This window comes from Trichosporon asahii (assembly GCF_000293215.1).
Source record: "Trichosporon asahii var. asahii CBS 2479 unplaced genomic scaffold scaffold00009, whole genome shotgun sequence".
NCBI lineage: Eukaryota > Fungi > Basidiomycota > Tremellomycetes > Trichosporonales > Trichosporonaceae > Trichosporon > Trichosporon asahii.
Genome location: NW_014040915.1, coordinates 1 through 20,186, shown reverse-complemented (window position 1 = coordinate 20,186; position 20,186 = coordinate 1). Strand labels below are relative to the sequence as shown.

At 60.6% G+C, this 20,186-nt stretch overlaps 10 protein-coding genes across 10 annotated transcripts; 5 read left to right on the top strand and 5 right to left on the bottom strand.

The window, feature by feature from the left end:
* Positions 1-485: 485 nt before the first annotated feature.
* A1Q1_06811 (uncharacterized protein) lies at positions 486-2,213 on the top strand (the record flags this gene model as incomplete). The annotated part of the gene is made up of 1 exon (XM_014327060.1): positions 486-2,213. The coding sequence occupies one exon, from the start codon at positions 486-488 to the stop codon at positions 2,211-2,213; it is 1,728 nt and encodes a 575-aa protein (XP_014182535.1).
* A 267-nt stretch (positions 2,214-2,480) lies between these two features.
* Positions 2,481-3,140, bottom strand: A1Q1_06810 (uncharacterized protein; the record flags this gene model as incomplete). The annotated part of the gene is made up of 3 exons (XM_014327059.1): positions 2,481-2,635; positions 2,881-2,974; positions 3,096-3,140. 3 exons carry the CDS (start codon positions 3,138-3,140, stop codon positions 2,481-2,483), a joined length of 294 nt encoding a protein of 97 aa, XP_014182534.1.
* Positions 3,141-3,891: 751 nt separating this feature from the next.
* Positions 3,892-4,788, bottom strand: A1Q1_06809 (uncharacterized protein; the record flags this gene model as incomplete). Its single annotated transcript, XM_014327058.1, has 4 exons — positions 3,892-4,117; positions 4,180-4,283; positions 4,515-4,545; positions 4,637-4,788. The coding sequence occupies 4 exons, from the start codon at positions 4,786-4,788 to the stop codon at positions 3,892-3,894; spliced, it is 513 nt and encodes a 170-aa protein (XP_014182533.1).
* A 327-nt stretch (positions 4,789-5,115) lies between these two features.
* On the top strand, positions 5,116-5,333 carry A1Q1_06808 (uncharacterized protein; the record flags this gene model as incomplete). The annotated part of the gene is made up of 2 exons (XM_014327057.1): positions 5,116-5,255; positions 5,303-5,333. 2 exons carry the CDS (start codon positions 5,116-5,118, stop codon positions 5,331-5,333), a joined length of 171 nt encoding a protein of 56 aa, XP_014182532.1.
* Positions 5,334-5,963: 630 nt separating this feature from the next.
* Positions 5,964-7,524, bottom strand: A1Q1_06807 (uncharacterized protein; the record flags this gene model as incomplete). The annotated part of the gene is made up of 2 exons (XM_014327056.1): positions 5,964-6,851; positions 6,919-7,524. The coding sequence occupies 2 exons, from the start codon at positions 7,522-7,524 to the stop codon at positions 5,964-5,966; spliced, it is 1,494 nt and encodes a 497-aa protein (XP_014182531.1).
* A 2,019-nt stretch (positions 7,525-9,543) lies between these two features.
* A1Q1_06806 (uncharacterized protein) lies at positions 9,544-10,127 on the top strand (the record flags this gene model as incomplete). The annotated part of the gene is made up of 3 exons (XM_014327055.1): positions 9,544-9,630; positions 9,767-9,826; positions 9,900-10,127. The coding sequence occupies 3 exons, from the start codon at positions 9,544-9,546 to the stop codon at positions 10,125-10,127; spliced, it is 375 nt and encodes a 124-aa protein (XP_014182530.1).
* Positions 10,128-10,438: 311 nt separating this feature from the next.
* On the bottom strand, positions 10,439-12,922 carry A1Q1_06805 (uncharacterized protein; the record flags this gene model as incomplete). Its single annotated transcript, XM_014327054.1, has 1 exon — positions 10,439-12,922. One exon carries the CDS (start codon positions 12,920-12,922, stop codon positions 10,439-10,441), a length of 2,484 nt encoding a protein of 827 aa, XP_014182529.1.
* Positions 12,923-13,696: 774 nt separating this feature from the next.
* A1Q1_06804 (uncharacterized protein) lies at positions 13,697-14,626 on the top strand (the record flags this gene model as incomplete). Its single annotated transcript, XM_014327053.1, has 3 exons — positions 13,697-13,925; positions 13,987-14,060; positions 14,216-14,626. 3 exons carry the CDS (start codon positions 13,697-13,699, stop codon positions 14,624-14,626), a joined length of 714 nt encoding a protein of 237 aa, XP_014182528.1.
* Positions 14,627-15,013: 387 nt separating this feature from the next.
* On the top strand, positions 15,014-16,486 carry A1Q1_06803 (uncharacterized protein; the record flags this gene model as incomplete). Its single annotated transcript, XM_014327052.1, has 2 exons — positions 15,014-15,974; positions 16,023-16,486. The coding sequence occupies 2 exons, from the start codon at positions 15,014-15,016 to the stop codon at positions 16,484-16,486; spliced, it is 1,425 nt and encodes a 474-aa protein (XP_014182527.1).
* A 139-nt stretch (positions 16,487-16,625) lies between these two features.
* A1Q1_06802 (basic amino acid transporter) lies at positions 16,626-18,234 on the bottom strand (the record flags this gene model as incomplete). Its single annotated transcript, XM_014327051.1, has 5 exons — positions 16,626-17,110; positions 17,173-17,449; positions 17,487-17,726; positions 17,893-18,074; positions 18,147-18,234. The coding sequence occupies 5 exons, from the start codon at positions 18,232-18,234 to the stop codon at positions 16,626-16,628; spliced, it is 1,272 nt and encodes a 423-aa protein (XP_014182526.1).
* Positions 18,235-20,186: the final 1,952 nt, after the last annotated feature.

Sequence of the window (20,186 nt, the reverse complement as noted above, 5' to 3'; positions counted from 1 at the left end):
ACGAGGTCTCCGGCATACCGCCGTCCGCGCGCACCGAGTGCGCCGGTCCGTCCGCCTGGGCGTCCGAGAGGACTGTCTTCCTCCTCGCTCGTGTGGGACGGATACGAGCCTGACCCGGCACCGCTGCCTGACGACGTGTATCCCCGCGTGATACCGAAGCGGCACCGCACGATTGGGTTCTACATCGCGCTCATTCCCATTATTGGAATCTGGGCCATCACGCCGGCGTCCTAGTGAGTCTTCCATGTCACCTTGGAACCTCGGCTGGGCGTAGAGGACGTGCCGTAACAGTGCGATTGTGCGCACTATGGGCTCGCTTATCAACCCTGATAAGGATGTGCGCGATGACCGTGCACACTTCGGTCCTCCCTCGCCCATGCTACCTACGGCTCACAAAGTCTACTTGAGCTGACAACAGTGTCTACCTTGCGTGGTACGTGTACAAAGGACGACACCTGCGTCCGTCGACGCTGAAGACGCTGGCGATGTACCTGCTCGCGATCTGGTCGGCAATCGAGGTCGTCTTCTCATGGTACTATCAGTGGCTCGCGCACAAGGTGCAGCCCGTCGCCCCGCCATCGGAGATGAAGCACGACGACCTGTCGAACATCTTCATCCGCCTCCTGCGCGCCGGCGCGGCGTACGCTCCTCGCAGACCCGAGACGGATTCGGACTGGATCCTGTCTTCGCCGACGCGGCCGAAACATCCCCTGCGCAAGCGCGGCAAGCTCAATTCGGACCTGCACGTGCCGACTCTTGCGACGCTGAAGGAGGGCCAGCAGCAGGCAATGGCCGACCTGGAGGCCGAGATGGACAAGGCGGACAAAGCCCACAGCGAGTATCTCTCGGACGAAGAGGATGACGACCCCCTGTTCACACCGGAGGGCAAGCCGATCGAGCTGGAGTGGGACGACCCAAAGGCCGTCGAGTTCCGCGAGCAGCTCCGGACATGGTTTCACCACGTGCCGTGGGAGACGATCGGGCGCGACGACGTGCGCACCTGGCTTGCGTGGAGCTGCTTCGCGATGCCGCTCGAGGACGTGCAGAAGGACGCGAAGAAGTATCGCTTCCTCGAGCGCACGGCCGACATGCTTGAGGCCAGGACGGGGGGCAAGTTCCCGCCCGGCCGGTGCGGGTGCCAGATCATGCGCCTGACGCTGGACCCCGTCAATGTCGTCTCCCGCCCGTTCCTCATTTACGCGATCGCCAACGTCGTCAACTGGTTCCTCCTCCGTATCTGGTATCCGCACAAGGGCGCGACGATCTACCAGGAGGACGGCATCGACTTTGTCGTCCGTATCCCCGAGGGTTGGACGCCGGAACGCGGGCGCACCGAGCCCAACGCCATGCCCATCGTGTACCTGCACGGCCTCGGCTTCGGACTACTCCAGAACCACCTGCTCGTGAAGCACCTCGTGCACTCGCTGCCGACGCACCCGATCCTGATGCCTCTGGCACACCACACGGCACAGGCAATTTTCGACCCCCGATTCCTCAAGCCGTGGAACCGCCCCCAGCTCGTCAGCACGCTCGTGAAGGCGTGCGAAAGGTGGGGGTTCTACGACCCCTCCAAGCCCGAGGGGCAGCGCGGGGGCGTGTCCATGCTCTCCCACTCGAACGGCAGTGTGCACCACGGCTGGGTCCTAAAGGACGCTCCGTGGCTGGTGCGGCGGTCGTGTTTCGTCGACCCCGTCGTCTTCTCCCTGTGGGAGGGCGACGTGTGCTTCTCCTTCGTGTACCGCAAGCCACGGACCGCGCTCGAGGTGCTGCTCTACTACTTTGTGGCCAGCGAGCCGGGCATCGCAAACTACATCCAGCGACACTTCAACTGGTGCGACAACACGCTCTTCTTTGACGATATCCCCAACGCAAACGACGCAAGCAAGACCGCCTTCTTCATTGGCGGCAAGGACATCATCATTGATGCCGCGCGCACAAGGCGGTATCTCGAGCGCAACGGGGTCAAGAAGGGCCTGCACTGGGACGCGAACGGAGGACACGGCGACGGTCTCCTCGGCGACTCGAGAGATCGTGTCGTCATGTTCGTCGGTACTGGCAACACGCGCGGGTGGGAGAACTGGCTCACCCGCGGGCGCAGGAGCCACTCGCTTGGCCAGGCTGATTTCCCCAAGATCCGCACCGCGCTCGACAGCATCCAGGAGGCATCGACATCGGGCTCTGACAGTGAGAGCACGATGCGCAAGCGATTCTGAGTTTCTTGTTCCCTTGCTCTGCATGTATCCGATAGAATAGCTAAACCACAACTAATGCATAGTATCACTTCGGTATGTCTTCTTGATCGCGATGCTTCGTTCTACGTCTTCTACAATTGGTCTACGTGTCGTGCTCTACGCGCACGCTTAGGTGCTGAACATGCGGTCGCCGGCGTCACCGAGGCCAGGCGAGATGTATCCCTTCTCCGTAAGCTCGTCGTCAATTCCACCGATGAAGATCTGCTGTCAGCTTCGCGCCGGTTCGCGTTAGCTCACCTCCACGCCGGGATACTCCTCCTGCACATTCTCAATACCCTTCTTGCTTCCCAGGATCGCGACGATCTTGATCTGCTCCGGCTTCAGCCCCCACTCAGTCAGCATGCCGAGGGCGGCAATGGCCGTGCCACCAGTTGCAATGAGGGCTGCACGTTAGCTCATCGTCAAAGGGCTTTTAGCTCACGGTCAAGGAGGTACACGAGGTCGGCGGTGCGTTTCGTCGGCAGCTTCGAGTAGTATCTGATCGTCAGCTTTGCTGAGCAACGAGGAGCTCACTCGACGGCTTGCAGTGTCGTCTTTTCGCGGAACAGGCCGAGGTGCAACACAGTCGCATCCGGGAAGTAGTCGAGGGCGGCTGCACGTTAGCTTCAGTCACCCCCCAACAGCTTACCGTCAGTCATGCCGATGCCGGCGCGGAGGATGGGCGAAATGCCCACGCGGGTGCCGACCGTCTTGCCCGTGAATTCGGTGATGGGCGAGTGCAGCTGTGGGTCAGCTTAGCTCTCACATCTTTTCCAGCAAATGGAGCCACCAGGAATGAGCATCGTCGGCGGCGAGGAAGGTCACCCCCGCCGTCGTTGCACGGTGAGCAAGCGAAACACTCACATTCGGGACATCGGTCAGAGGGACGGATGCCGAGGCCTCGTACATCAGCAGCGAGCTGGGGTCAGCTCATAACCTGCACTGGACAGCTCACGAGAGGGAAGACACCTCGCTGCGAAAGTCCTTTGGGGAGAGGTCGTGCAGGCGGAGCTGCGTCAGTTTGACGGCGACAATGGGATGGGAGGAGACGTGGACTGCCATTGTTGCGGGGTGGATGGGCAGTCAGTGGGACGGAGGCAGGTAGTCAGATGCGAAGAGTAAGGTGAGAGGAGGGAGAGAATGATGAAGACGACGACGAGGACATATGAAGCAGAGAGGGGCGCCCCCCAACGACAACCCGTCCCCAAGCGGCAACCCGGCGCCGCATGATTGCAGCTATCAGCTGACGCACGCTTCCTCACTGGCGGCTGGCTGGCTGGCTGGCTGTGTCACTCTATCAACACAAGGGGACGGACGCAGATACGACGCGAGGGACGCGAGGCATGCGGGGCATGACGCGGTGGCAAACATCGGCTTCGTCCGAGATAAGCGCGCACGTGGGGTCGATGCCCTGTCTGCCCTGGGATACGTCCATGAACCCTCTGGTGGGCACACAAGCTCACACATGCACAGGCAAGACCCCGACGTAGCTGATAGCGCACGTAGGACAGCCCGAATCCTATCAGGAATATCACCGGCACACGTTGCAGACGTATCGGAACGACGGTCAGTTGATATTGGACGCTCTACCGGCGGATCGGCGATCTGTGACTGGCTAATAGCTGAGTTTCGCGACGAGATAGCTGCGTGCATCGTATATCTAGAACCCCTGCCTCGGCGCGGCTGCCATAGCGTCTCCCTTGACCTTGTGGTCTGTCGGTCTCGGCGCCGCCTCATACACAATCTGGCCGAGCGCATTCGGTAACGGCCGCCAGCTCCCCCTCAGACCGACATAGTATACTCTCGTCGTCTCGTCGTCGTCGCCCTCGGAGATGTTGTGCGGGAAGAAGAGCGCGAGGCTGGTTACGCTGGCGAACTTGGCAGCCCTGGTTGTCAGCTCTACTCAGCCCCCAGCGTAGCTCGGGCAAAAGGAGGAGAGACGACTCACTTGACCTGGTACTCGGCCGGCTCTCGCGTGTCCACCACCTCGAAGGTTTGCGTCGGCTCCCGGTCCTCGGCGTCTGAGAAGTCCAGTCCGGCGCCGTTCGCAAACTGGTGTCAGCTACATGCAGTGCTTCAGCTGGGACGTACCACGCGCATCTCATTCGGCCTGAAGTCGCCGAACGCCTTCAGCGTGATCGAGCGGAGGGAGACGGATGCGGTGAACGGGACTGGTGTCAGCTAGTGCTGGGTTCGGAGAGCTTACTGTGGAGAATTAGTGAGTCATCGAGCTCGGACTCGAGCCACTGTCTGTTAGCTGCCAGGAGGGGAAAAACAGCGTACAATCGTCTCGTCGTCTCGGTTTGCCCAGTCCCTGTTGTCAGCTTGCACTTCGGCTTCTAGCTATGCGTTGTGCGTTCTGGTATACCGGAAAGGCCAGAAGCCAGAAAGGGTTCAGAACTCACTTGATAACAACCTTTCCCTTCTCTGGTCCGCCATCAGCATTCAGCGCCCGCACGTGCTCCGTGTCGACAACCTTGTACAGGCTATCCTGCGGCCCACTCTCGAGCGGGATGTCGTGGTCGTGGTCCTCATGGCACTCGTCGTGGCACGGCATGATGTCTGGGGGTCAGCTCAAACGGAATCTGACAGCTCACCTTGAATGCAGTTGATCGCTGTTATTGCAATCCTATCAGCAATTCCTTCCCTCGTCCCAGAGTCAACGGACGACCTCCACCAGCCTGAGCGCTGAGCGGCGGCACTTGCATCATCGTCACTGTGCGGCTGCCACAAAAGCTTCCGCCTAACCCCGTCTCCCTCCTCAGCTTGCCTTCCCACGGTCGCGCCCTTCTCGGATTTCCACTCCTCGCCGCCCGACGACGAGCTTTCAACCCGCCGCCTAGAAGGTCGACTGTAGCATAAACCACCCTAAAAACAAACAATAATGTCCGCCCCCGCCCCCTCTGGAAACGCGCAGCCCCTCTACCTTGGCCCGAGCGGCAAGGAGGCCGAGCCCCAGGGCTTTGTCTCGTGGTTCTGGAACCAGCAGGTCATGAACCCCGAGTACCGTGAGGGCAACATTGGGTGAGTTTTCTTTTGCTCCGAATCGATCGACAACGACGTGAAAACAGAAGGCGGAAGGGCGCGGAACGATGGCGATGATTAGCGGAAGATTACACCGAGATGCGGGGTGACGGTCTTGAGAAGGAAGGCAGGATGCGGATCGCGAACAAACTCGGTCGGAACGTTGGAAAGATTGTCGGAGAAGCGCTCATCAGGCGATGTCTTCTCTGATCATCGCTCTTTGTGACCGAACATTCTGAGCATCATGTTTCCTGGACCGTTACTGCGCTGTATCTGCGATTCGAGCTGCGTATGCTCTGTTCAGCGAGATCAGCGAGACCGACAGAGGAGGCGCACTTCCATCCCAGCTTCCAACGCCTTTCATCGAGTAAGCTAACAACCAGCATCGCCCGCGCCGTCGCCCTCTTCGGCCTCGGCATCCTCTTCGTCCGCTCGGACATGAGCGCCGCGATCCTCCCCGCCATCTAAGTGACTAGCCGTGGCCGCCTGGCTAAGTGTGAGTATTCCCCCAGCTGCACTGCCCGTTTCGTCACTCAGTAGCTAACCGACAGGTATCATTGTATAACAGACATGCATTCACTTCTTCTGATCGTTCCGAGCCCAAAACCACTACAACTAGAGAAGAAAGGGGGAGTCAGACGGATAGAGAATAGGGTGGCACACGATTACTTCGGACAGACATAACAGAGGACTTCAGGACCGGGGGGACTAGTTCTGCTCAATGATAGACACCAGGGCACGCTCGTACTTGCCGCTCGTCTCGCCCTGAACGCGGCTCGTGAGCGTCTTGCGGTACAGGCCCTGGTACTGGTTCTTGATGGCTGCGAAGCGGGGGCGGTTCCAGTGCGCGCGGACGAGGCGGTAGCAGAGCCGTTCATCCTTAGTGCCCATGCCTGCCATGCTCTCCTCGATGAGCTCGGTGTCGCGGTAGACGCCTGCGCCGTCGTGCTCTGCGCCCCGCGCGACCTGGAGGAGGGCGTCCTTCATGTGGCCCGAGAACTCGGAGGCGATCATCTTGGACAGCGTCACGCGGTGGCGCTGCGGGAACGCTTGCGCGATCGCGGCCAGGTGCTGGTCGCTGCGCTGCAGCAGGATGCCGCAGATCCCGATCTCGTCCGTGCCCGCCTTGCCGGGGCCGGCGCGGTAGAGCGCCTCGACGTCCTGCTGCACCTGCTGGTGGTTGACGTTTGGGTTCTCGTCACGCGTCCCTGTCAGGGCCATGTTGAACATGCGCTCCGTCTTCATGCTGAGCTCGCCGCGCACCGTAGCGACGAGGTCCTTGTTGTACGTGCGGCGGAAGCCCTCCTTGAGCAGGAAAATCTCCTCGTTCGTGCGCCCGATGAGCAGCTCCGTAAGCAGATCTTCGTGCGTACCCGCACCCTTGCAGGCGCGGTTCAGAAGCCAGATGTCGCCCTGCAGCGGGCCCATAGACAGAAGCTCAAGCACGTAGCCGAGCCACGAGGACAGCTCCTTGTCCAGCTCCTTCTGCAGGGAGCGGCCGACAGTCTGCTCGTACGTGCGCGACAGCACGTCCATCTGGAAGGCGTCCAGCGGCGTGAGCACGTCAATGATGGTCTTCTCGTCGGTTCCGAAGCCCTGGTGGGTCAGCTGACAGCTCTCCGCAGCTCATCCTTCGGGTCGAAGCCATCGGTAAAATGCTCACCTTGCACGCCTTGCGGATGCGGTCCGCGTCAAACGTCGGGTTGTAGCCAGGAAGGTTCGTCGTGGGCGGCGCGGGAGGAGGGGCGGGGACGGGCACGCCGAGGAAACGGGGACCGCCGGGCGAGCTCTGGAACGCCGGCTGACCGTACGGATTGGGCGGAGGAGCGCCATACTGCTGCTGAGGGGGTGCGCCGTACTGCTGCTGGGGAGGAGCGCCGTAGGGGTTAGGCGGCGGGGCGCCGTAGCCTCCCTGCTGAGGGGGAGCGCCGTACTGTCCGGCAGGGGGAGCACCGTACTGCTGCTGAGGGGGAGGGGCGCCGTACTGACCAGCCGGAGGCTGGCCGTACTGGTTCGGAGGAGGCTGGCCGTACTGCTGCTGGGGAGGGGGCTGTCCGTAACCCTGGTTCTGCGGAGCATACTGACCGGGACCAGCGTACTGGCTCTGCTGCCAGCCCTGGTTCGGCTGTCCGTACTGGTTGGGCGGGAGCGCACCGTAGCCGCCCTGCTGCTGGTTGGGGTCGAAACCGCCGGCAGGGGGAGGAGCACCGTAGGGCTGCTGACCGGGCGGGGGCGCGCCGTAGGGCTGCTGGTAGTTGTTGCCGTACATGGGTGAAGAGGGGCGGCGAAGATTGAACAATGGATGCGATGAAAGAGATGGGAAGATCAGGTCACGCACGGGCTAATGTAAGAAGCGGGCACCGGCTTCAGATTACAGATGGGCTGTGCAAGTAGAGTACGCGCGGTGCTGGCTGGCGCACGGTGGCGGTCTAGGGAATGGCTTGGCTTGCAAGGCTTGGCTTGCTCGCGTTAGCGCAAGCTGACATCGCTCGCGACGCGTGTCATTCGATGTTACAACGCCGCAAGCCGCAGGTAGCTAGGTACGCAAGGAACATGGAACACTGCCTCATCGAGTCACCAACAATGCTATCAGGTACAGCACCGCCCCGCCTTTATCATCCACGATATCATGATCTTCCAACGTCGATCATTTCATTATGCACAGCAGCATCGGTAACCACTGCATCGCTCTCGCCACCGATCGGATGCCGTGCTGACAGCAGCGTTCGGCATCGAGTAACCCCGCAGAACGTTCATTGAACACGGATCCGCGTCGGCTGCGCGTTCCCCCAATTCCCTAGAAGTAACCTAGCCAGTCATGATGTAACGGCCATCCGCTGATGGCCGCTTGGCCGCCGTTTCAGAGCTTACGGCCCACGTGACAAACATCAGCGGAGCTCGACTCGTATCGCTCCGCCAGAATCCGGGACTTCGGGTCTCCCACGGTGAGCCCAGATCTCGCGCGCTCAGACCCCCGCGATGCCGAACGCATAGGCGCGCTGGTCGGTGCGTCAACGCTGACGCACACCTTCAGCAGGCATCTGTCTGCGCCTATCGCACTGACGACGCATGTGGTTCTTCCTTCGGGCCGTGCTCCGACACTGCCCGGTGCGCCGCGGAAGCCAGGGAAGGTTCCAGGTCAACGCCCAATGACAGGGGGCTGATACCGCTGATCATTGAGTGATCCTCCTTCGCCTGGCGTCGAGGAACGTTCGCTAGAGTGGCAAAACGTGACTTTGTTAAACTTCGCCCATTGAGCTCATGTTGCGAAGACAAGTGGTGATAGTCGATCCGATCCGCCGATCGTTTTCGCGCATCGAAACAGCCAACTCTTATATAGACCTCGCGTCGAGGGTGTTGTTGAGCAGCACGCGCCTTGAGGGACCAGGAACACTGACCGAGGTTGTGAGGCAGACAACATGCTTGGGTTAAGGGTTACCCTCTTAGCGATGGTGGTGAGGTACGCAGCGTACGTATCCGCTGCTGTGTGGACTGGGCCTCGGTCTCTCGCCTGAAGCAAGCGCGCAGCGTGCCGATCACGTTAGATGACCGAGGTCATGACCGAATCCGTCGCTAATTTCGGCCCCTCCCTCTTTACTTTTCGCTTTCTCCCCTGTCGTCCTTTCTTCCTCGTGCACAAATGCATTGCATGCATGCAGCTCGCTCGCTCAAAAGCGCACCGATGAGCAAGTGCAGGCATGCAGAAGAGAGACACGGGAGGAGAGGGAGTCGATGTACAATGAAGGAAGTGAGACACGACCCACTGTGGCAGATGGCAGTTCTTGACGTCACTGACAATGGCGCCAGTGGTGAGCAGCAGCACCAGCTTGGGCAGGAAGACCGAGGACCTCTTTGAATCGGTTCCCACACTTGACGACGGGCTTCGTTGCGCTTCGACTCCCTCCCCTTGCTCTCCCTATTCGTCTCGGGCCAGTCTGGGTCCTAGACGTCATGTCGCAGCGTGCATTCATGAGGGCCTCAGGTGCGCGCTCATTCGCCCATCGCTGCTGATCGGGAGTCCCCCCTCCCCTCCTGTGGGCCCACACTCCTGTGTGCTGTGCGTGTGTCTAGCGGCGGAGTGCGGGCGTTCCGACACCCTCCTGCAATCAGCCGAAGAGGAACGGAGGAACGAGACCCAGCGTCATTGGTCCACCTCATGACGAAGCAAAGCGAGCAAAAGAAGGGGGGGACGACCCAAGCAACCCCCCAGAAGTACTTAAGGCTTTGCCGGAGACCGAGGTGTTGCTTTCTCCCCCACACTTGTATCTCTGGACAAAAAGTTACAACAATGTTCGCCCTCCGCCGCTCCGTCGTCCCCGTCTCGCGCTCTGTCCGCGCCTTCTCCGTCTCGCCCATGTCGCTCAAGGGCAGCAAGGTGAGTTGACAACGGGCTCCACCTGGCCGTCATCCGGCTCCTCGCCGGTCCGTCTCTTGATCAGCGACCATCTGAGCTGTGGCGATCGGTTCGTGCCCTGATGACCAGCAAGATGTGATCTGTGATATGAGAATAGGAATGGCTAGGGCTTGGTCACGAAGATGAATCGCCGGATGAGCTTTCTCGACCGCTCGCCGTAAGAGGCTTTCCGGATGATGCCCGTCTGTGGTAGCCCCAAGAGGCCTGAATGAGCCCAAGCTAACGCCCAGGACTCCAAGGAGGCCGCCTTCGCCGCCGCCGCCGATGTCGAGGAGTACGAGAGGTCGTTCGGCGAGGGTGCCTCTGAGAACAAGGCCAACGACACCGCCCAGAACATCGCCAACAAGATCGAGGACGCTGCCAAGAAGGCCGCCGCCGAGGCCGACGCCCAGGTCCAGTCGTACCAGGACGCCGAGCTCGGTCTCCCCCAGAGCAACCCCCTCAAGAAGGACAAGTAAGCGTCGTCTTCTTCCTTCTTTCCGACCATCAAACTAGCAAAGAACCCGGATTCGTCAAGGCAGCATTTCCCCATGAGGCCCGATGAGGCAACGAGGTAGCATCAGCAGACAGATATGAAGCTTGACACCCAACGCGACAAGGTGATGATGTGCAGATGTGTGCATGCGCGAGTACTGACATGAATGCCTACTAATCCATGGTACAAGGAATCAATACTAATGTATACAATGGGCATGTGCCGCCACGATGAGGGTATCGACTGGCGGGCAGGGTATCGGGGTGTATGTCTATTGTGATGGCTCTATCCCGCCTAGACATCGGCGGTGACAGGCGCCTCGGGCTGAGGCGGCGTCGGAGTACGGGGCACGACCCACCCCTCCTTGCGACACGTCATGCAGCGGACCCACTGCCTGCCGTCGCCGTCAGGCAGGCCAGAGTGTCCAGCGCTGCGCTCCGCGACCTCGAGACAGGTGCGGTGCCACCTGTGCGGGCAGGTGAGGAGGACAAACTCGGCGTTCGCGTGCGCTTCCTCCCCTTCGCGGCTGGGCGGGAACAGAGGCTGCTGCGCCGAGTAGATCGACAGCATCTCCTTGTCTGCCGCGGGAAGCACGTCCTCCTCCTCGACCTCGGCAGGCGCTTCGTCGACATCCATGTCCTCTCCGTCACCGTCAGGGACAGGCGGCGCAACAAGGCACTCGACTGCATCGCAGCGCCACCCGAGCGTCTTCTCGCGCTGCTCCGTCCAGGACTCGAGAGACTGCGGAACGAAAGTTGACGCGGGGCGCTCCTCCGCCGGAGGCGGAGCGGGGGGCTCTGGGGCACCCATTTGCAGGAACAGCAGCTCAAGGGGGAAGCCACGGAATGGCCGGGGCTGAGCTTCGCCGTCATTTGCAGGGGCAGGCGTAGCGTTCGCTCCCTCGCGGTTGGGTTCGGCAGCAGGGGGGTCCGTTGGCTCTGCCTGCGGCGTGGGGACTCGAGCAGAGGGCTCGCTGGAGGCACCCTCGCCACTTGTGCTAGACTCAGCAGAGGGTTCAGCTTGCTCATTGGATGTCGATGTAGCTGCCGTTGCGGGCTCGGTGGCCTCATTCGACTGCTCAGGCAGGTTGGGCTGCTCATCAGCCTCGCCAGCTGGGCGGGGCTGCTCATCGGCACCTGAACCAGGCGGCCGTCCGAAGAGGTGCTGGAAGGGGTTCGGGGGCGCAGCGAACGGGCGATGGCCGAACGGGGGAGGGCCAAGATGGATGACGCTGATGTGAGAACGGCGTTCGGGCGTGGGGCGGCCTCCTGGGTTGGGTGAGCCAGTGGCCGATGCACTGCCAGAGGTGTGCGCTGGCGTGTCGCCACCGGGTGCAGGTCCGGCGGCTGCGGGCTGCGCCGGCTGCATGCCAGGGGGACGTTCTGGACCCATTGGGGTGCGCTCGCGCTCCTGTGGCTGATCGCGATCCATGGGCAGCGGCGATCCGGTAGTCAAACCGCCAAACAATCCGCGCGCCAAGTTCTGGGCGGTGATGCGCGCAAGCTCCATGAGACCAGGAGGGGTCGGTGGCTCGTCCTGCCCCCCTTGCGGCGTCTGAGGCTCCTGACCTTCGACGGGCTCGGCAGGAGTCTGCTGGCCAGATCTCAGACCCGAGCGGTCGCGGTCACGGCCCCGAGCATAAGGGTGTCCACCTGCAGGCGTCCCGCGGCCAGATCCGGTCGGAGCAGGGCGCAACGGGTTTCGTCGAGTCTCACGAGGATCGTTGAGCGTTCGCAACGGGTCGAGATCGAGTCGGCACGTGGGGCAGGTGTGGTGACTTGAGAACCACGGTTCAAGACAAGGGCCATGGAACAGGTGGTTGCAGGGCAGAGCCTTAACGGGAATCGGCCCGTCAGTAAGCTCCTCCTCGATGCCCTCCAGGCAAATGCCACAGCGCCATCCACGCTCGTCGTACTCCTTGCCGTTTGAAGCGTCCTCGGCAGCGACGACCTTGTCGACTCGGCGGAGCAGAGCACGCCTGACCGTCGGAAGGGACGCCAGAAGCTCAGCAGCCTTTGCCGGATCCGGTCCCGCCGGCTGCATCATGAACGGCAGGAACGGGAAGGGGAAGGCGAACGGGGCGGGTCCAGCGTCCTCCTGGCCGGGTCGCGGGATGAGACCGTCTGGACCAACGACGAAGATCATGCTGCGACGCTCAGCACGCTCAGGTCCATTCCCATTGCCGTTTGCGTTCCCTTCTGCGTTAGGAGCGTTAGGCGCCCCAGTGGCGTTCTGGTCGGCAGCGCCTCCAGCTTCCCGAGCCGCGGCCTCAGCTTCCGCAGCCGCAAGCACCGCGGCAGCCGCGCTGCCGTCTGTTCCATCTGTGTTGGCACCTGCGGGCGGTTGCGGGCGATCGTTCTGATCTGTTGTAGGAAGATCGTCATCGCCTTCACCGTCGTTGGCGAAAACCTCGAGTGTCCACGTCAATCCGACGCGCTCGCCATTTCCCGGCCCACCCTCACCTGGTCGGGTGGCCATGGGGATGAAGTGCGTCAAGGAGTACAGTGGTCGACGTCCTTGGTGTTGCGGTGGCGACTGGGAGGGGTTAGGCGGGGTGTTGGTGTTCTCGCTAGACTGCTGGGATCCAGCTGTTCCCGAATCAGGTCTAGAGGCTTCCAGCTCATCCTCGACTGTGGGGGCGGGGGGCGCATGTGGCTGAGGTGTCGATGGACCAGCCTCTGCGTGCGCAGCGTCGTGCGCAATTGGAGTGTCGTGGGGAGCATCGGGAGGGTGTGGGGGGTCAGGCGGCGGCCCGCCCTCGTTACTCGGAGAGCTCATGGTGGCGAGGCCGAATGGTGAAGACTTGAGATTTGTCGGGCAATGGTTCAAAGGAGGTCGTTTAAAAGGTAGCAAGTGGCGTCAGAAGGAATGTGTATTGCGCAGCGATGATGGTAGTTAGAATGAGAGAGTGTGTGTGGTTGAGAGAGCGAGCGCCAGGTATAGGGGATATGTACAAACGCAAGATGCAGGGTGTGGAGATCGTCGATGCTGACAAACCAGGCCGACTCGCGACCATTCGATCGGTCCGTCGTCGCCCCCTGTTCTGTCTGTCGGCTCAGGATTCGAGCGGCGGCAAACACCACTCCGTCCACCGTAGACGACAGATAATCGCTTATGTAATCTATCTGAGCCCCCCGCAGTTTAGGGTCCGCATCTGCAGCGCTGGCAATTTCGATGGGTGGGTGACACGAGATCTGGGATATGGCAGGCAGTGCTGTGCGTGCCGCAGATGCATGCACAGAAGGGCGCACGCAGAGCACAGAAGGACAAAACGATGGTTACATCTGAGCCGCTAAAGGCCTGTCCGACCCGGCTCCCGGACGCCATGAAGACGCTCGGCGCGCCTGAATTGCCCGCACCCCAGCGTCGTCGCAGCCAGCATAGACGGCCAGTGGCGAACCAAAGTGGAGGTGCTCTCGCGTGGCACATTTGGTTCCGGCCGTTCCGAAAAGTCAGGCCAGGACGATCCCCAGCTTGCAGCAGAGATCGCGGAGACGGAGCAGCTCACTTCAAGTTGAAGCCGAAACCACTCACAACAACCCAAAAGCGACCATGTCCGTTCGCCCCGGCCTCATCGCCGCCTCCCGCGTCGGTGCCCCCTCCAAGGCTCTCAGGACCCAGTGGATCCGTTGCGCCTCCGACTCTGCCAATTCCCCGGCTCCCCCAAAGCGTACCGCGACTGTTCAGGATGCCGACAAGGAGATCAAGGAGCGTCAGCGCATGATGCGTCGCCTGCCTCCCGGGTTCGACTTCGCCGGCGCATACGCCCCGATTGTGTTTGGTAAGGCCATCAGCAGACCGAGGCTAACAGTGCAGAGCCCATCGTTGATCCGGCATGGAAGCTCGAGAACCTCTTCAAGTACAAGCCGAAGTACTTGTGGGAGCGCATGAAGCGCACTTTGCAGACGGCGCAGATGTGAGTATCTGTGATTCCAGCACAGGCTGACGGGCAGGGCGAGCAAGTTCCTCATCGACCTTGACCTTGTTGACACGTCGAACCGGACGTTCCTCCAGAAGGTCGGAGAGTGGTTTTCGCGCCCGTCGACGCGGTTGCTGATTGCGATGCGACAGCCGCTTGAGGACGTGTACAAGGAGTACAACCAGGCGCAGGCGCGGGGTGACATTACGGCGCTGAAGAACCTGTCGATGGGACCCGCGCTTGACCGCGCGACGACGGTTGCCAAGGCGCTCTCCGGCAAGAAGGGCCAGTGGCGCTTCATTCGCCATGTCACGCCGCCCCGTATCGTGTCGGTGCGCACCGGACCGATGGACATGCACGGCAAGATGACGGCGACCCAGATCACTGTCCAGTACGACACGGAGCAGGAGTTCACTGCTCCCAAGCGTGCCCCCAAGACGAGCCGTGTTCGCGAGTACATCGTCTTTGACCGCCCGCATGAGCCTTCTGGATCTCTCAAGATCAAGGACTTTGTCAAGGAGACCCCCATCGACGACCCCGCCGCCAGCGAGAAGCGCGCGTAAGCCACTAGCAAATTAATATCTACATATTAGCATGTACTCCCCATTGCATTGAGCAGACATGAACGGTTGCACCTGTATTCTTCTTCGATCAGCATAGGGCCCCAGAAGTCTGATTAGCCCGGGGAGCTTAATGGTTGATTAGATGCCTGTGTGATGAGGCTAAATGATATTTTCACGTGGCCTCGAAATTGTGACTCGGCGAGCGACTGTGAACGCTGGGTCGCTATGGTGCTCGATGAGTTCATTGTGCTCATCTCAGCTCATCCGTTCGGCGTTCCTTCTTCGGCTCCTCTTACACCCCTTTCGTCGTCTCTAATTCGCACGACCGCGACAGCGACGACCCTTTAAAAACCGCCGAACGACCTTCACAGCTCGAGCACAGACACAATGTCGACGCCTCCGACACCAGCTTCCGCGCCGGCCGCAGCGGCCGCGGTGACGCAGAAGGCGGACCAGCAGGCGGACAAAGCAGCAAAGGCTGCCGCGAAGAAGGCGCAGGCGAACGCGGCCAAGGAGGCGAAGAAGGCGAAGCGTGCTGCCGCCGTCGCGGCGCGTGGGGGTGGTGCGGACCCGCGCACGGTCGAGACCCCCGCCGCTGCTGGAGGCGCGACGACGTCTGCCCCGGCGCAGAGCGGACGGCCTGCTGCCGGTGCTACCCCCGCCGGTGCGTCGGGACCTTCAAGACACCGCCGCGCGATTGCTGCTGCCGCCGCCGCTGCGTCGAGCACGAACGCCCCCGGCAACCCCGCCTCCAACTTCTTCTCGCACCTCCCGACCCCGAATGACCCGGGCACGCCTGCAGCCTTCCAGAGCGGGAAGCTGCATCCCACGATTGTCCGCCTGGGCGTCCTCATTGCGTCGGGAACGCTCCGCGGAGCCAGCGCGAGGACATACGGTGTTCTGTCCGCGTTCCAAGATGTCGTGCGCGACTATGCCTGTCCCGAAACCGCCGTGTTCTGGAAAGACCTCTCGACGCACATCTCGCCCATGATCGCGTACCTCGAGACGTGCCGTCCGAAGGGAGTCGGCGTCGGCAACGCGATCCGCTGGTTCAAGAGCGAGATCACCAAGCTCGGCGAGAATCCCGACGCCGAGAACCGCGAGAACGAGGCCGCCCAGAAGGAGTACCTCGTCAAGGCTATTGACGGGTACATTTCGGAGCGGATCGATATGGCCGGCCAGGTCATTGCCGACAATGCAAAGGAGAAGGTCCGCGACGAGGACACCATTGTCGTGTTTGCGCGCAGCAGTGTGGTCGAGCGCGCGCTGCTCGAGGCCTGGGCCGAGATGCAGGCCAGGGGGGAGAGCTTCAATGTCGTCGTCGTCGACTCGAGGCCTCTGCATGAGGGTGAGTCTTTCCAGCTGATTGATGCGTGCTTTCAAAGCTGACCATCAGGCCGCGCGCTCCTTGCGTCCCTCACCGCCGCCGGCGTGCCGTGCACGTATACCCTTCTCCCGCTTGCGTCGACGGCGATCGCGCGTGCGGACCTCGTTCTTCTGGGCGCCTCGGCACTGCACTCGGACGGCGCCCTGCACTCGCGTGCCGGAACCGCCGTCGTGGCCATGCTCGCCAAGGAGCACCGCGTGCCCGTCGTCGCGTGCGTTGAGACCTTCAAGCTCTCGGAGCGCGTCACGCTCGACGACCTCGCCGCCAATGAGCTCGGACACCCCGAGGACATCCTGTCTATCCCGAACGCGAAGAAGCTCGAGCTCCACAAGCCCCTCCCCGATCTTCTTACGCCGCTTAACCTCCTGTACGACCTCACGCCGCCTGAGAACATCACGGCCGTGTGCACCGAGCTCGGATTCGTGCCGCCCTCCTCTGTCCCGACGCTGCTGGGCAAGAGTGGCGCGGCGTAGTATGTGTGTAGCAGATGCATTGGTGATACAGTTATAGCTATAGTGTGCGGCAAGTGTCCCTACCTTGTCGTACCTGGGCGTTGCACAGAGCGACTTCGAGAGGCATCGAGATGAGCGACGCGAAGAGAATGCCTGGTTGTCAGTTGTTCTTGCCTTCGTCTAACTCACCTGTCGAATCGGCTGCGCCCGTTGCGCCGATTCTAAACTCCTTCTCCATCTTGCGCTTCTGCTCCTCGGGACCGCTCTCGGGGTCCTCGGCGTCGTCGCCCTCATGGCCGACGTGATAGAACGTGGTGACGTACGCGGACCCACCACAGAGCCCCTCGAGACAGGTCAAGAGGAAGACGGCGGTGATGGCGCGATCGACGCCAGAGGATGGTTCCGGGTGCGGTGGCGTGTACTCTGGCGTAGAGAAGATGAAGCTCCGCGCCTGCAGCGTCAGGAACACGAGGACGAAGAACTGGATGATGGTCGGAAGCGGCAGGTATCTCTTCGGAATCGGAGGAAGACCCATCGACAGCGATGAGCGCGAGAGGAAAACGAACGTTTGGTCTTGCAGGTCAGCAGGGCAACGTTGTGATACCCACAGGTCAGGCTCCAGAACGGGTAGTAGTCGCGCGGCTTCTTGAACAACAGCGACCAGAGCCCAGACGTCGGCATCGGGAAAACAAGAGTCGGCGCGACACCAGAGTTGATCAGGTATTCTTCGACGTAGACGAAGAAAAGTGGCGCCATGTACCGCAGCACGAGCGGCCGGAAGAGCGCCCACTTTTCCGCCGGCGTCAGGTAGACGTCGTTCAGCGGCTTTGTTGAGGTGTCCCTGATGTCCGGCTCGTCCTCATCGAACATGACCTCGGTCGCTTCAGCGTCATCCGCACCGAGGCGGGAGTATTCAACTGATTGGAAGCTCTCCCAAGCTGGGAGAAGGTAGAGATACGTGACGGGGAAGAACAGAGGAAGGACCTGCACTGTCAACTTCATCTCACGATTCGAAGCTTACCGAAGATATTCCGAGCCCTCCTTTGACGCCGAGGCCACGCAGAATCCACCAGATGCCGGCGCCAGCAATTCCAGCAGCGCCAGTTCCGCTCGACCATGCTCCAAGTGCAGTCTTTGACGCTGACTTTGTCGGCAAAGTCGTGGTCAGCTGCAGGAATGTCAACTCGCCAAGACCAGACGAGAATGAGGCCAGCGAGATGCCGAATAGCCGGGGGTTGACGCCAGAGGAGAAGGCGACAATCTGATGTGAGCTTGAGATACAGAAGGAGAGCTCACCAGAATGCCAAACCAGCTGATGGCCGTGCAGGAGAAGATTCGTCGTCGGTACTGAATCTGACCGACGGAGATCATAGGCCAACACACCTTCGCCTGTGGGTCAGTTGGGCGCAGAAAAAGAGGCAGCTCACCAGCAGAGCAGGAAAGATGTTGAAGAAAGCAACCAACCCCTTGGGTACCGTTGAAGGCACCAAGTCAAGAGCCGCGGAGAGGATGATAACATAGAGGACTGATGTCAGCTGAGGTCCAGGTTCTAGCATACCATTGTTGAGGAGACCGAAGATGAGGAAGGAGAAGAACAGTCGTCGACTGGCTTTGGCAGTGTTCTGAAGCGTGTGGGAATCGTACGCTGGTGTAAGCTACCTGCAAGAGGCTACCACTCTACCTATTGAGTAGGCATCCGCCTCGCGAGAAATGGCGGCGGAATCGTCGCGTAAAGGGTCACGCTCGGTGCTGCCGCGACCGGGCTCCATGTCGCGGTTGTCGCGGTTGAGTTCGTGAAGCTCGATGGGAGACACCGTGAAAGACGACGGGTGGCGAGAAGGATATGCGGGTCGAGCGAGGCGTCGTTACTGCCGCCGCATGCAGGAGAGGAAGGAAGAGGTGAGGCAACATTCGCGGTCACGGTGGACCTTGTAGTGGTTCCTGGCGGAGCCGCGGGCTGTCAATATCCACTCCGGGGCACCACCCGCCGACATCATGAGGCACGCGCCACTAGGCCACCGAGTCTGATTACAGGCTGCGAATTACATTTTAAGTAGGGTGGCCGATTAATTTCCCTACGTCCGGGTCTGGGTGATACGCACGGTGACGAAACGCGCGTGGGGCGCACGTGGGGCGCACGCGATTTGCACGTTTTGAATTAACGAATTACAACCTGGATTACACAATTGTAAATCGCGCGCCCCTAATTGCGCCCTCAGGCGCTAGTCCGCTGCGCCCCGCGCAGCGGGCGCCCCGGCGAAAATTCGGCCCGCAACACGTCTCGGGGCGGCCGAGTCCTCAGTTGACCTCGACCGGTGGAGCTCTCATGCGATGGAGGCTGATCGATAAGAGACGGAGGGATCTACAACTGTTCAGTGCGAATCTGCATGCATCGGACAGAGGTTGATGATCAATCTCGCGGAGGTTTCACCAAGATGGGCTCAGTGGCGGCCACATCGCGCGGAGTGGACTAAGCATCAGCTGTGTCTGCAGTGTTTACGTGGTTTAGCCTGGGATATGGCACTTTCCTACATAGAAGGATACGCCAGGGCTCACAAATTCTGACTGGGGGCCTTCTGATGGTGGAGGCGCGACCGGTATACGCAGATGTTCACGTCGAAGGGGCAGTTGCACTTAATTAAATGTCCTCGAAGTGCCCACTGTCAACATCACTCTGCAACCGCGTCAGCCGACTCAGTTCTGGGATCCTGGAGGTACCCGCTGATTGATACAGTATTGTTCAGTCCCCAAGCTGATGTCCACGGTGGTCAAGGAGCCATCGACAACTCCGAGTGACATCCAGGCTGGTCCGGACAGATGCGCCCCGACAAATAATTCGAGAATAATCGAACTCGAATATTTTCGAGATTCCGAGAGGCAAGCCTTCATTTCCCCTCCCATCTCTGCCTCTGTATCTCTTGTGGAAACAGCTTCAGATGCCACCATCAGTCCAAGGCAGCAAGATAACCGGTGGTCGTACCAGCTTCAGAGGCAGCCGCCACAACTAAACAGAGTCACGTGCCCCTACTTCCTCCGTTCAGGGACTTCCCACGCCACCCACGCCATGACAACTCGTCGCACCAAACACGTCGCCCAATGCTCCACGCCTCACAGACGTAGACGCCCAGCATGACCGCCAACCATACCGATAGCATCCACTCTCAGCTTTCTTTGCTAGATATAATCGACAAACTAGACTATGAAAAGCTCGACAAGTCCCTCAAGATTGCGACTGAGGGGAATCTCTCCAAGAAAACAAAGGAATCCTACGAGAGCTACCTCAAGCAAGCCGACGAGTTCATCTCCGCTTATTCTTACAAACGATTCAGTGACCATCCAGAGTACGCTGAGTTCCGGGACGCCTTTGAGCGTCCGACGATCAAAAGTGTCGACATGATATTGTCCTTCATACACTTCAAGTGCCTTTTGATCGCAACGGGCCCACCCTCCGAGAACGAAAAGACAGTCGATCCCCCTCCTGCCAAGAAGCGCAAGGGCAACAGCAAAGGCAAAGGATCGAAGACACACGTTGACACCCCAAAGGAACCTTTGCACACAGGGGATGATGCCGATAATGACGACACCAACGAAGAAAATAAGGAGTTCTGGGCCGATGAGGACTCCAACGATCTATCAATCCCCCCCACTGATCTCGAAGAGAATCTGCCGGAAGGGATGCCCAATCTTCCTTTTTGTAACAACCATCGTTGCTCTCGGATAC